Source organism: Cololabis saira, chromosome 7 (genome assembly GCF_033807715.1).
Source record: "Cololabis saira isolate AMF1-May2022 chromosome 7, fColSai1.1, whole genome shotgun sequence".
In the NCBI taxonomy this organism is placed as follows: domain Eukaryota; kingdom Metazoa; phylum Chordata; class Actinopteri; order Beloniformes; family Belonidae; genus Cololabis; species Cololabis saira.
Genome location: NC_084593.1, coordinates 26498276 through 26513059, shown reverse-complemented (window position 1 = coordinate 26513059; position 14784 = coordinate 26498276). Strand labels below are relative to the sequence as shown.

The window sequence follows — 14784 nt, the reverse complement described above, 5'->3', positions numbered from 1 at the left end:
TCATTACAGTTTGGGAAATGCCCAGAAGTAAATGAAAGCACATGTGGTTAACACACTTAAAAAACATCACATTGATCAATGTGTCGTACACAAAACTACATATTACAAAAGGTTCTATTTAAAAACGTATTATATATGAAAGACATGATGATGTTATTATTATTATTATTATTATTATTATTATTATTATTATTATTATTATTATTATTATTATTATTATTATTATTATTATTATTATTATTATTATTATTATTATAATAAGGGTCATCTAGAGTTTAAACATTTAAGGCTTTTCTCTGCAGCAACACCAGTTAACTTGCTGGGACTAAAAGGGAAAGAGACAAGAAATTAAAAAAGACTATAGGGAAAAAGACTAGAAAGGATAAAGAAAAGTAAGCCAGCTTCAACAAAAGCACAAGTGGGAAGGGATTGTCTGGCCACAGGTGTTTGATTCTATTCAAATCTCTAAATAAAATAAATTGATAAATAAAATGAAATAAGAAAATTAATTGAACAAAATCTTACGGCTTATAGTTTTTTAAAGGTGTATGTAATATGTGTTAAATTTATTCATACCTCAGTAAAACCTTCAAGTTGGTCAAACGCATCTGCGAAATCTGACGGACATTTCTTCATAGTCTGGTCAGCAGGAAGCGTGTTGTCATTGTAAGATGAAACAAACTTAAAGTCACTGGTTCTGGATCCTGTTGTCAGGTAGGCGTCATAATTGTAAGTGCTGCGTAAAGTTCCTGTACCATCAACATCTGCGTAATTAGGAGGGAGATAAGCACCAGGGATGGCAACTGCTCCATCAAACAACAGTCTGGGTTTTCTTCTATGACAAAATCTCACGCCGAAAATGATGATAATGAAGGTCAGAAAGAAGGTGGAGACAGAAACCAGCGCGATGATCAGATAAGAAGTTAGCTTGGAATTCTTCTCATCATAAGAAATATCCTTCAGTTCTGGCACCTCAGCCAAGTTATCAGAAATCAATAAATACAGGGAACATGTGGCAGACAGAGAGGGTTGTCCGTTATCTTTCACTGCTACAATAAGATTCTGTTTCATGTTGTCAGATTCTGAAATGTCCCGCTGGATCCTGATCTCTCCGCTGTGGAGACCAATACTGAAAAGTCCAGGATCAGTGGATTTGATGATATGATAGGACAACCAGGCGTTCTGTCCGGAATCTGCGTCCACTGCTATCACTTTGGACACCAGAGAGCCTCCATGTGCAGCTTTGGGGACCAGCTCGGTCATGAAGGAGCTGCCCTCTGGGGCGGGGTACAGTATCTGAGGAGAGTTGTCGTTCACATCTGATATAAACACACTGACGGTCACGTTGCTGCTGAGGGGAGGAGATCCGTTGTCTCTGGCCATCACGTGAACTTTAAAACTCCTGAACTGTTCATAATCAAACGATCTCACAGCGTGGATCACCCCCGTGTCTCCATTAACAGATACATAGGAGGACACCCGGGCACCGTTCACCTCACCAGGTAACAGAGAATAAATCACGGTACCGTTTTGTCTCCAGTCGGGGTCTCGAGCACTAACGGAACATAAAGTGGAGCCAGGTTTGTTATTTTCAGTCACATATGCGCTGTATGACTGTTCCTCAAACACAGGTGGGTTGTCGTTGATGTCAGCTACAGATAACTGAACAGTTTTAGAGGAGGACAGAGGTGGAGAGCCCTCATCCGTAGCAGTGATTGTAATGTTGTAATCAGACACTAGTTCACGGTCCAGTTGTCCTGTGGTCACCAGAGAATAATAGTTTTTAATGGAAGGAACCAACTTAAAGGGGACGTTTTGCTGAATGGAGCAGCGGACCTGTCGGTTATTCTCAGAGTCTCTGTCCTGCACATTAAAGATTCCCACCTCTGTACCAGGTGGTGTGTCCTCTGATATGGGATTGGACAGTGATTTCAGACTGACTACAGGGGCGTTGTCGTTTACGTCAGTTACAGAAATTATTACATTAGCATAAGATGAGAGCCCCAACCCATCCTTTGCTTGTACGCTTATTTCATACAACGACGTCGTTTCATAATCAACATCACCAATTACACGTATGTCTCCTGCTTTAGTGTTGATACTAAATGTCTCCAGCACATCCTCAGTAACATGTCCAAAATCATAAGTAACATCTCCATTTACTCCCTCATCAGCATCAGAGGCCCTCACTGTAACCACTAAAGTATCTACAGGAGAGTTTTCAGGCAGACTGACCTTATAAATGTCCTGGCTGAATACTGGTGCGTTATCATTAGCATCCAACACAGTGACGTGGATGACTACTGTACCTGATCTCTGAGGAGAGCCGCCATCTAGAGCTGTGAGGACCAAATCAATGTCCTTCTGTTTTTCACGATCAAGCTCCTTATCAAGAACCAGCTCTATTTTTTTTCCATCAGCAGCTAAAACGAAATTATCATTTTTCTGTAGGCTATATTGCTGAACTGAATTTTGCCCCACATCCGCATCGTGCGCCCCTTCTATCACAAAGCGAGCTCCCCTCACGGCCGACTCATGGATTTCTAGATTGATCAATTCGTTCTTAAACTTCGGTGTGTTGTCATTAATATCTTGAATATGAAGACTGATTCGTTTGACTTCGAGAGGATTCTCCAGCACCAGCTCCAGCTTTATGATGCACGAACCCTTTTTGCCACAAAGAGACTCACGATCAATCCTTTCGGCCACAATCAGCTCTCCGCTGTTCACGTTTATGTCACAGTAACGTTTATCAGTCTCCTCGGTGTCTATCCGAGCTCTTCTGGTTGAAAGTATCCCCGCCTGCAGCCCGAGATCTTTGGCAACATTTCCAATAACTGATCCTCGTTTCATCTCCTCTGGGAAAGAATAGCTCATGTCTCCATACGCGACATGAGACCAAAGAAATAACAAATAATATCCACACGCACGAAGAAGGGTCATTTTCCAATCCATCGTTACTGAGGAATAACCAACGAGAAAATTAGCAGAGAAAACACAGAAACCACGACAGGGACTGCAAATCCGAGATTATAGACCGCTTCTATACAGAAGAGCACACGAATGCCTGTCCACTCAAAAGGTTAGAACTGAAATATATTAATCTTGGTGCACAGCGCCACCGTGAGTTAAAATAACCTAAAGCGATGAGATTTTATGGGAGGCTGTATACAATTTCTAAAATAAATTGAATATATTGTCTTTTTGCATCTAACGAGCTTGGTTGTAAATTCAGCATCTGGGAGAGAATATATGTACATTCTATAGCAAATGGAGACAATAATGTAATTTATAATGTAACCCTCTACAAAAAATCTCAGAAGAGACTGAAATCATGAAAACTAATGCCATAATGAAATCCCTTTCAGGGATTCATACTTCTAAATTTGAAGCATCATATCTTTGGAAAGGAAAGTCATGCATCTGACACATCAGTCAGTGGATAAAAAACTTTTAAGATTTTTGTGTATTATTTTGTTAAAAATGCGGAAGAACTGCTCACGGTGAGCTGCAAACACACAATGCAGTCGACTGAATCAATCTCCTTTTCAAAATCAAACTTAAGAAAAACAATTATGACGTATTTAACATGTTGAAAAATACAAAGTGCTGTTATCTCTGACACAGTAAAATTTGCATCACAATTCAGATGTTTAGTTAACATGATGATGCAAAGTAATGATAACCTTGTCAGGGCAGTAAATCAAAAGATCTAGGAGTCTGTCAAAGGTAAGAAGTAAAATGACTCCCTACTTTGTACAAACAGAGAAAGAAGCCACATTTTCATCAACAGGACTGAACATGATGCTTTAAACCAAGGATTTAGTGGAAAATGCTAAATTACAAGTAAAGAATTTGGAAAGTCATGTCAATCAATCCAAAGGGTGAAAATGAACAGCAACAAAAAACAGGAAAAAAACATAAACATTGATTGAAGTCCCCACACAAATTTGTTTGACCTGATCGGGGGAAAGATCACTGCTTAAGTGCAAAGACTTCATGATACTTACAAAAAACTTTCCTGCTTTATGAAGAAAAAAGTGATGTTCTTTCAAGTTGAAAGTGAACAATAAAGTCTAATTAATTTCTTAGAAAAGAAAGATTATGGATTCCAAGGTCAAAATTTGGAGTGGATAATGATTAATAACAATTCACAGTTTTCTCAGTAAAAGTCCTTCATCTGAAATTGCCTAAAAATTAGAAGGCAAACTACAGTGTGTGTATGTGTAGTTCAAAATCACTGAGGTCAGTGCATGCAGCGATTAACCAGGTATGAAGTGATTGCACACAGTGGTATTCTGGCTGCAGTGAAGAGGAAGAACTTCCAGTACATCACAAAAAAGCAGATTGAATGACTGCCACCAAACTTAAGACACAAGCAGAAAGACATCACACCCCAGTGCAGACGTGAAGCCAAAAACCTTTCCGAAATTCCAGCATACTAGACACAGCATATTTACCACTATCACCTAAAAAACACTTCATGGCAATAAAAACTTATGTACAACTGCAATAAAGAGACCAAATTAAATAAAATTCTATCTAAATTAAAATCAAACACCACCAAGTAGACTTAACCATAAACATAAAAACACTTTATCAATGATGCCATCAAGAACCAGCATTGCATTTGTGAATGATCATGGTCAAGCTATATGGAAACACAACTTCCAAGGCCAGAAAGGTGGAGGAAAAAAAAGGGTATTTTCGCATGGAAACCATTGTTATGCAAAATAGAATAAAAATAAGACACTGTCTAAGGAGAGAATAAAAACTAGGTGTCACATACTTAATCTTCCTGAAAGTCACTCCCAGATACATTTAAGAAAGTAAATGTAATACTATAATTGTTGTGGCTTTTTATAGATGTACTTCACTAAAAAAAAGCCACTGAGAAACAATAGTATATCAGCCACAAAAGCTTAGCATTAAAGTTTCAGGATCAAAATGACATGAAAGAAATCAAGACATGCCTACACACCAATGATCATTACAGTTTGGGAAATGCCCAGAAGTAAATGAAAGCACATGTGGTTAACACACTTAAAAAACATCACATTGATCAATGTGTCGTACACAAAACTACATATTACAAAAGGTTCTATTTAAAAACGTATTATATATGACAGACATGATGATATTATTATTATTATTATTATTATTATTATTATTATTATTATTATTATTATTATTATTATTATTATTATTATTATTATTATTATTATTATTATTATTATTATTATTATAAGGTTCATCTAGAGTTTAAACATTTAAGCCTTTTCTCTGCAGCAACACCAGTTAACTTGCTGGGACTAAAAGGGAAAAAGACGAGAAATTAAAAAAGACTATAGGGAAAAAGACTAGAAAGGATAAAGAAAAGTAAGCCAGCTTCAACAAAAGCACAAGTGGGAAGGGATTGTCTGGCCACAGGTGTTTGATTCTATTCAAATCTCTAAATAAAATAAATTGATAAATAAAATTAAATAAGAAAATTAATTGAACAAAATCTTACAGCTTATAGTTTTTTAAAGGTGTATGTAAAATGTGTTAAATTTATTCATACCTCACTAAAACCTTCAAGTTGGTCAAACGCATCTGCGAAATCTGACGGACTTTTCTTCAGAGTCTGGTCAGCAGGAAGCGTGTTGTCATTGTAAGATGATACAAACTTAAAGTCACTGGTTCTGGATCCTGTTGTCAGGTAGGCGTCATAATTGTAAGTGCTGCGTAAAGTTCCTGTGCCATCAACATCTGCGTAATTAGGAGGGAGATAAGCACCAGGGATGGCAACTGCCCCATCAAACAACAGTCTGGGTTTTCTTCTATGACAAAATCTCACGCCGAAAATGATGATGATGAAGGTCAGAAAGAAGGTGGAGACAGAAACCAGCGCGATGATCAGATAAGATGTTAGTTTGGAATTCTTCTCATCATAAGAAATATCCTTCAGTTCTGGCACCTCAGCCAAGTTATCAGAAATCAGTAAATAGATGGAACATGTGGCAGACAGAGAGGGTTGTCCGTTATCTTTCACTGCTACAATAAGATTCTGTTTCATGTTGTCAGATTCTGAAATGTCCCGCTGGATCCTGATCTCTCCGCTGTGGAGACCAATACTGAAAAGTCCAGGATCAGTGGATTTGATGATATGATAGGACAACCAGGCGTTCTGTCCGGAATCTGCGTCCACTGCTATCACTTTGGACACCAGAGAGCCTCCATGTGCAGCTTTGGGGACCAGCTCGGTCATGAAGGAGCTGCCCTCTGGGGCGGGGTACAGTATCTGAGGAGAGTTGTCGTTCACATCTGATATAAACACACTGACGGTCACGTTGCTGCTGAGGGGAGGAGATCCGTTGTCTCTGGCCATCACGTGAACTTTAAAACTCCTGAACTGTTCATAATCAAACGATCTCACAGCGTGGATCACCCCCGTGTCTCCATTAACAGATACATAGGAGGACACGCGGGCACCGTTCACCTCACCAGGTAACAGAGAATAAATCACTGTACCGTTTTGTCTCCAGTCGGGGTCTCGAGCACTAACGGAACATAAAGTGGAGCCAGGTTTGTTATTTTCAGTCACATATGCGCTGTAGGACTGTTCCTCAAACACAGGTGGGTTGTCGTTGATGTCAGCTACAGATAACTGAACAGTTTTAGAGGAGGACAGAGGTGGAGAGCCCTCATCAGTAGCAGTGATTGTAATGTTGTAATCAGACACTAGTTCACGGTCCAGTTGTCCTGTGGTCACCAGAGAATAATAGTTTTTAATGGAAGGAACCAACTTAAAGGGGACATTTTGCTGAATGGAGCAGCGAACCTGTCTGTTATTCTCAGAGTCTCTGTCCTGCACATTAAAGATTCCCACCTCTGTACCAGGTGGTGTGTCCTCTGATATGGGATTGGACAGTGATTTCAGACTGACTACAGGGGCGTTGTCGTTCACGTCGGTGACAGAAATGATTACTTTAGCATAAGATGAGAGCCCCAACCCATCCTTCGCTTGTACGCGTATTTCATATGATGTTGTCTTTTCATAATCCACATCACCAATTACACGTATGTCTCCTGCTTTAGTGTTGATACTAAATTTTCTCATCACATCTTTAGTAACATGTCCAAAATCATAAGTAACATCTCCATTTACTCCCTCATCAGCATCAGAGGCCCTCACTGTAACCACTAAAGTATCTACAGGAGAGTTTTCAGGCAGACTGACCTTATAAATGTCCTGGCTGAATACTGGTGCGTTATCATTAGCATCCAACACAGTGACGTGGATGACTACTGTACCTGATCTCTGAGGAGAGCCGCCATCTAGAGCTGTGAGGACCAAATCAATGTCCCTCTGTTTTTCACGATCAAGCTCTTTATCAAGAACAAGCTCTATTTTGTTTCCATCAGCAGCTAAAACGAAGTTATTATTTTTCTGTAGGCTATATTGCTGAACTGAATTTTGCCCCACATCCGCATCGTGCGCCCCTTCTATCACAAAGCGCGCTCCCCTCATGGCCGACTCTCTGATTTCCAGATTTGTCAATTCGTTCTTAAACTTCGGTGTGTTGTCATTAATATCTTGAACATGAAGACTGATTCGTTTGACCTCGAGAGGATTCTCCAGCACCAGCTCCAGCTTTATGATGCACGAAGCTTTTTCGTCACAAAGAGACTCACGATCAATCCGTTCGGCTACAATCAGCTCTCCGCTGTTCACGTTTATGTCACAGTAACGTTCATCAGTCTCCTCGGTATCAATACGAGCTCTTCTGGTTGAAAGTATCCCCGCCTGCAGCCCCAGATCTTTGGCAACATTTCCAATAACTGATCCTCGTTTCATCTCCTCTGGAAAAGAATAGCTCATGTCTCCATAAGCGACATGGAACCAAAGAAATAACAAATTATATCCACACGCATGAAGAAGGGTCATTTTCCAATCCATCGGTATTGAGGAATAACCAACAGAAAAATTAGCAGAGCATAAAAAGCAACCACGTCAGGAACTGCAAAAGCAAATCCGAGATTATTGACTGCATCTAGACAGAAGAGCACAAGAAAGCTTGTCCACTCCAAAGGTTAGACAACTGAAATATCTTCATCTTGGTGCACAGCGCCACCGTGAGTTAAAATAACCTAAAACGGAGAGTTTTTATGGGAGGCTGTATACAATTTCTAAAATAAGTTGAATATATTGTATCTTAATATCTAACGAGCTTGGGTGTAAATTAAGCATCTAAGAAAATATATGTTCAATAGCAAATGGGGACAATGATGTCATTTATAATGTAACCCTGTTCAAAGAATCTCTGAGAAGACTGACATCATGAAGACTAATGGCATAATAAAATTCCTTTCAGGGATTCATACTTCTAAATTTGAAGCATCATATCGAGTCTGGAAGGGAAAGTCATGCATCTGACACAGCAGTCAGTCCATAAAAAACTTTTAAGATGTTTATGTATTATTTTGTTAAAGATGCAGAAGAGCTGCTGACGGTGAGCTGCAGACACACAATGCAGTCGAGTGAATCAATCTCCTTTTCAAATTCAAACTTAAGTAAAACGAATATGATGGATTTTGCAAGTTGACAAAGAAAAAATGCCAAAACCTCTGACACAGTAACTTTGCATAGCATTCAGATGTTTAGTTAACATGATGATGCAAAGTAATGATAACGTTATCTGGGCCGTAAATCAAAAGATCTAGGAGTCTGTCAATGGTAAGAAGTAAAATTACTCCCTATTTTGAACAAACAGAGAAATAAGCCACATTTTCATCAGCAGGACAGAACCTGATGCTTTAAAACAAGGATGTAGTGGAAAAGGCAAAATTACAAGTAAAGAATTTGCAAAGTCCTGTCAATCAATCCAAAGGGTGAAAATAAACAACAACAAAAAAACAAAACATAAACATTGATCAACATCCCCACACAACTTTCTTTGACCTTATCGGGGGAAAGACCACTTATGTGCACTGGCTCCATGATAATTAAAAAAGCCTTTCCTTCTTTTTGTAGAAAAAAGTGATGTTCTGTTAAGGTGAAACCTAACAATAAAGTGTAATACATTTCTTACAAAAGAAAGAATATGGATTCAAAATTCAAAATTTCGACTAGATAAAGTGTACTTACAATTCACAGTTTTCTCAATAAAAGTCATTTATATGAAATAGCACAACAATTAGAAGTCAAACTACAGTGTGTATATATGTATCCTGGTATATGTAGGCTACTTCAAAATCACTGAGGTCAGTGCATGCAGTGATTAACCAGCAACATATGAAGTGATTGCACAGAGTGGTATTCTGGCTGTGGCGAAGAGGAAGAACTTCCAGTACATCACAAAAAAGCACAGTGAATGACTGCCACCAAACGTAAGATGCAAGCAGAAAGACATCACACCCCAGGTCAGACGTGAAGCCAATAACCTTTCCGAAATTCCAGCATACTAGACACAGCGTCTTTACCACTATCACCTAAAAAGCACTTCATGGAAGTAAAAACGTATGTACAACTGCAATAAAGAGACCAAATTTAATACAACTATATCTAAATTAAACTCAAACACCAAGAAGACCTAACCATAAACATACCAACACTTAATAAATAATGCCATCAAGAACCAGCATTACACTTGTGAATGATTCTGGTCAAGCTACATGGTAAAACAACTTCCAAGGGCAGAAGGGTGGAGAAAAAAAGGATATTTTGATGTGGAAACCATTTTTTTGCAAAATAGAATAAAAAAGAAGACATTGTCTAAGAAGAAAATAAAAAGTAGATGTCACATACTTAATCTTCCTGAAAAAATATCACTGTTTTTAAATTACTAGATTCATTTAAAGGAGCTGTATGTAAGAGCAATAATAAAACAAATCATAAAATGACCCCGATATGTCAACAGACATTTAAAAATCATGTTCATTTCAAATACTTATGTCACTGACAACAGCACTCAAGCCAGGATATTCCGGTTTAAAAAGAGGAGTTGCAGCCCTCAACTGATGTTTATGTTGTCATTTTTTGTTTTGGCCTGAAGCTCCACCCTCCACCTATCTCCCAATCACGAAGTCAGTATTGTTTCGGCATCCGGGTTGCAAGCTCGGCTCTAATTATCGCAGCCATGGCAGCCTACGTTCCTGCTGCATTCTGCAGCCTACCTGGCAACCTCTGGTCGGGGGGAGGAGGGGGAGGGTACACGCCGCTCAACAATATTTTGAAATCGACTGCAGTACCAGTTTTGGCCATTTCTTACAGACGGCTCCTTTAAGAAGGAAAATGTAATATTATATTTGATGTGGCTTTTTATAGATGTACTTTGCTGAAAATAGCCACTGAGAAACAGTATATCAGCGAAAATGGCTTAGCATTAAAGTTTCATGATAAAAATGACATGAAAAAAATCAAGACGTGACTACGCACCAATGATCATCACAGTTTGGAAAATGCCCATTAGTAAATGATAGCACAAGTGGTTAACATGTGTAAACAACATCAAATTGATCAATTTGTTTAAAGTTATACACAAAACTTTTCATGTTACAAAATGTTATATTTATACAATTATTATATGACAGATATTATTATTATTATTATTATTATTATTATTATTATTATTATTATTATTATTTTTATTTTTATTATTATTATTATTATTATAAGGGTAATCTACAGTTTAAGCATTTAAACCTTTACTCTGCAGCAAAACCAGTTATTTGCTGAAAACAGGGGACTAAAAAGGAAAAAAACAGAAATTAAAAATACTATAAGGAAAAAGACTAGAAAGAAAAAAAAAGTAAGCCAGCTTCAACAAAAGGAGAGGTGGGGAGGGATTGTCTGACCACAGGTGTTTAATTCAATTCAAATCGCTTAATAAAATAAATTGATGAATAAAATGAAATAATGAAATGAATTGAACAAGATCTTACAGCCCATTGTTTTTTAAAGGTGTATGTACAATGTGTTAAATGTATTCATACCTCTGTAAAACCATCAAGTTCGTCAAACGCATCAGCAAAGTCTGACGGACATTTCTTCAGAGTTTGGTCAGCAGGAAGCGTGTTGTCATTGTAAGATGAAACAAACTTAAAGTCACTGGTTCTGGATCCTGTTGTCAGGTAGGCGTCATAATTGTAAGTGCTGCGTAAAGTTCCTGTGCCGTCAACATCTGCGTAATTAGGAGGGAGATAAGCACCAGGGATGGCAACTGCTCCATCAAACAACAGTCTGGGTTTTCTTCTATGACAAAATCTCACACCCAAAATGATGATGATGAAAGTCAGAAAGAAGGTGGAGACAGAAACCAGCGCGATGATCAGATACGATGTTAGTTTGGAATTCTTGTCGTCATAAGAAATATCCTTCAGTTCTGGCACCTCAGCCAAGTTATCAGAAATCAGTAAATAGATGGAACATGTGGCAGACAGAGAGGGTTGTCCGTTATCTTTCACTGCTACAATAAGATTCTGTTTCATGCTGTCAGATTCAGAAATGTCCCGCTGGATCCTGATCTCTCCGCTGTGGAGACCAATACTGAAAAGTCCAGGATCAGTGGATTTGATTATATGATAGGACAACCAGGCGTTCTGTCCGGAATCTGCGTCCACTGCTATCACTTTGGACACCAGAGAGCCTCCATGTGCAGCTTTGGGGACCAGCTCGGTCATGAAGGAGCTGCCCTCTGGGGCGGGGTACAGTATATGAGGAGAGTTGTCGTTCACATCTGATATAAACACACTGACGGTCACGTTGCTGCTGAGGGGAGGAGATCCGTTGTCTCTGGCCATCACGTGAACTTTAAAACTCCTGAACTGTTCATAATCAAACGATCTCACAGCGTGGATCACCCCCGTGTCTCCATTAACAGATACATAGGAGGACACGCGGGCACCGTTCACCTCACCAGGTAACAGAGAATAAATCACTGTACCGTTTTGTCTCCAGTCGGGGTCTCGAGCACTAACGGAACATAAAGTGGAGCCAGGTTTGTTATTTTCAGTCACATATGCGCTGTAGGACTGTTCCTCAAACACAGGTGGGTTGTCGTTGATGTCAGCTACAGATAACTGAACAGTTTTAGAGGAGGACAGAGGTGGAGAGCCCTCATCAGTAGCAGTGATTGTAATGTTGTAATCAGACACTAGTTCACGGTCCAGTTGTCCTGTGGTCACCAGAGAATAATAGTTTTTAATGGAAGGAACCAACTTAAAGGGGGCGTTTTGCTGAATGGAGCAGCGGACCTGTCTGTTATTTCCAGAGTCTCTGTCCTGCACATTAATAATACCCACTTCTGTACCAGGTGGTGTGTCCTCTGATATGGGATTGGACAGTGATTTCAGACTGACTACAGGGGCGTTGTCGTTCACATCAGTTACAGAAATGATTACTTTAGCATAAGATGAGAGCCCCAACCCATCCTTCGCTTGTATGCGTATTTCATACAACGATGTCGTTTCATAATCAACATCACCAATTACACGTATGTCTCCTGCTTTAGTGTTGATACTAAATGTTTTCATCACCCCCTCAGTAACATGTCCAAAATCATAAGTAACATCTCCATTTACTCCCTCATCAGCATCAGATGCCCTCACTGTAACCACTAAAGTATCTACAGGAGAGTTTTCAGGCAGACTGACCTTATAAATGTCCTGGCTGAATACTGGTGCGTTATCATTAGCATCCAACACAGTGACGTGGATGACTACTGTACCTGATCTCTGAGGAGAGCCGCCATCTAGAGCTGTGAGGACCAAATCAATGTCCTTCTGTTTTTCACGATCAAGCTCTTTATCAAGAACAAGCTCTATTTTGTTTCCATCAGCAGCTAAAACGAAGTTATTATTTTTCTGTAGTCTATATTGTTGAACTGAATTTTGCCCCACATCCGCATCGTGCGCCCCTTCTATCACAAACCGAGCTCCCCTCACGGCCGACTCTTGGATTTCCAGATTAATCAATTCGTTCTTAAACTTCGGTGTGTTGTCATTAATATCTTGAACATGGAGACTGATTCGTTTGACCTCGAGAGGATTCTCCAGCACCAGCTCCAGCTTTATGATGCACGAAGCTTTTTCGTCACAAAGAGCCTCACGATCAATCCTTTCGGCCACAATCAGCTCTCCGCTGTTCACGTTTATGTCACAGTAACGTTTATCCGTCTCCTCGGTATCAATACGAGCTCTTCTGGTTGAAAGTATCCCCGCCTGCAGCCCCAGATCTTTGGCAACATTTCCAATAACTGATCCTCGTTTCATCTCCTCTGGGAAAGAATAGCTCATGTCTCCATAAGCGACATGGAACCAAATAAATAACAAATTATATCCACACGCATGAAGAAGGGTCATTTTCCAATCCATCGTTATTCAGGAATAACCAACCGAAAAATTAGCAGAGCATAAAAAGCAACCACGTCAGGAACTGCAAAAGCAAATCTGAGATTATAGACCGCATCTAGACAGAAGAGCACAAGAAAGCTTGTCCACTCCAAAGGTTAGACATCTGAAATATCTTCACCTTGGTGCACAGCGCCACCGTGAGTTAAAATAACCTAAAACGGAGAGTTTTTATGGGAGGCTGTATACAATTTCTAAAATAAATGGAATATATTGTATCTTAATATCTAACGAGCTTGGGTGTAAATTAAGCATCTAAGAAAATATATGTTAATAGCAAATGGGGACAATGATGTCATTTAAAATGTAACCCTGTACAAAGAATCTCTGAGGAGACTGAAATCATGAAGACTAATGGCATAATAAAATTCCTTTCAGGGATTTATACTTGTAAATTTGAAGCATCATATCGAGTCTGGAAGGGAAAGTCATGCATCTGACACAGCCGTCAGTACATAAAAAACTTTTAAGATGTTTATGTATTATTTTGTTAAAAATACAGAAGAACTGCTCACGGTGAGCTGCAGACACACGATGCAGTCGAGTGAATCAATCTCCTTTTCAAATTCAAACTTAAGTAAAACGAATATGATGGATTTTGCAAGTTGACAAAGAAAAAATGCCAAAACCTTTGACACAGTAACTTTGCATAGCATTCAGATGTTTAGTTAACATGATGATGCCAGGTAATGATAACGTTATCTGGGCCGTAAATCAAAAGATCTAGGAGTCTGTCAAAGGTAAGCAGTAAAATTACTCCCTACTTTGAACAAACAGAGAAATAAGACACATTTTCATCAGCAGGACCGAACATGATGCTTTAAACCAAGGATTTAGTGGAAAAGGCAAAATTACAAGTAAAGAATTTGCAAAGTCCTGTCAATCAATCCAAAGGGTGAAAATAAACAACAACAAAAAAACAAAACATAAACATTGATCAACATCCCCACACAACTTTGTTTGACCTGATCGGGGGAAAGACCACTAATGTGCACTGGCTCCATGATAATTACAAAAACCTTTCCTTCTTTTTGTAGAAAAAAGTGATGTTCTGTTAAGGTGAAACCTAACAATAAAGTCTAATACATTTCTTACAAAAGAAAGAATATGGATTCAAAATTCAAAATTTGGACTAGATAAAGTGTACTTATAATTCACAGTTTTCTCAATAAAAGTCCTTTATCTGAAATAGCACAACAATTTGAAGTCAAACTACAGTGTGTATATATGTATCCTGGTATATGTAGGCTACTTCAAAATCACTGAGGTCAGTGCATGCAGTGATTAACCAGCAACATATGAAGTGATTGCACAGAGTGGTATCCTGGCTGTGGCGAAGAGGAAGAACTTCCAGTACATCACAAAAAAGCACAGTGAATGACTGCCACCAAA

The 14784-nt window shown here is 38.9% G+C and overlaps 1 protein-coding gene across 12 annotated transcripts in view; it reads right to left on the bottom strand.

Annotated features, from left to right (window-relative positions):
- The window catches only part of LOC133446996 (protocadherin gamma-C5-like), a 320234-nt gene that overhangs the window by 221951 nt on the left and 83499 nt on the right, over window positions 1-14784 (bottom strand). The window contains exon 1 of one of the 12 annotated variants that reach the window (XM_061725363.1): window positions 10978-13440. The exons of 8 other annotated variants lie outside the window; for them this stretch is intronic. In XM_061725363.1, coding sequence (XP_061581347.1) covers window positions 10978-13356 — 2379 coding nt within the window. In that variant the 5' untranslated portion in view covers window positions 13357-13440. Of the gene's footprint in view, window positions 1-576; window positions 3026-5563; window positions 7984-10977; window positions 13441-14784 lie in introns of those variants that run through there. 3 more of the 12 variants (XM_061725364.1, XM_061725359.1, XM_061725370.1) reach the window with 3 other exon arrangements.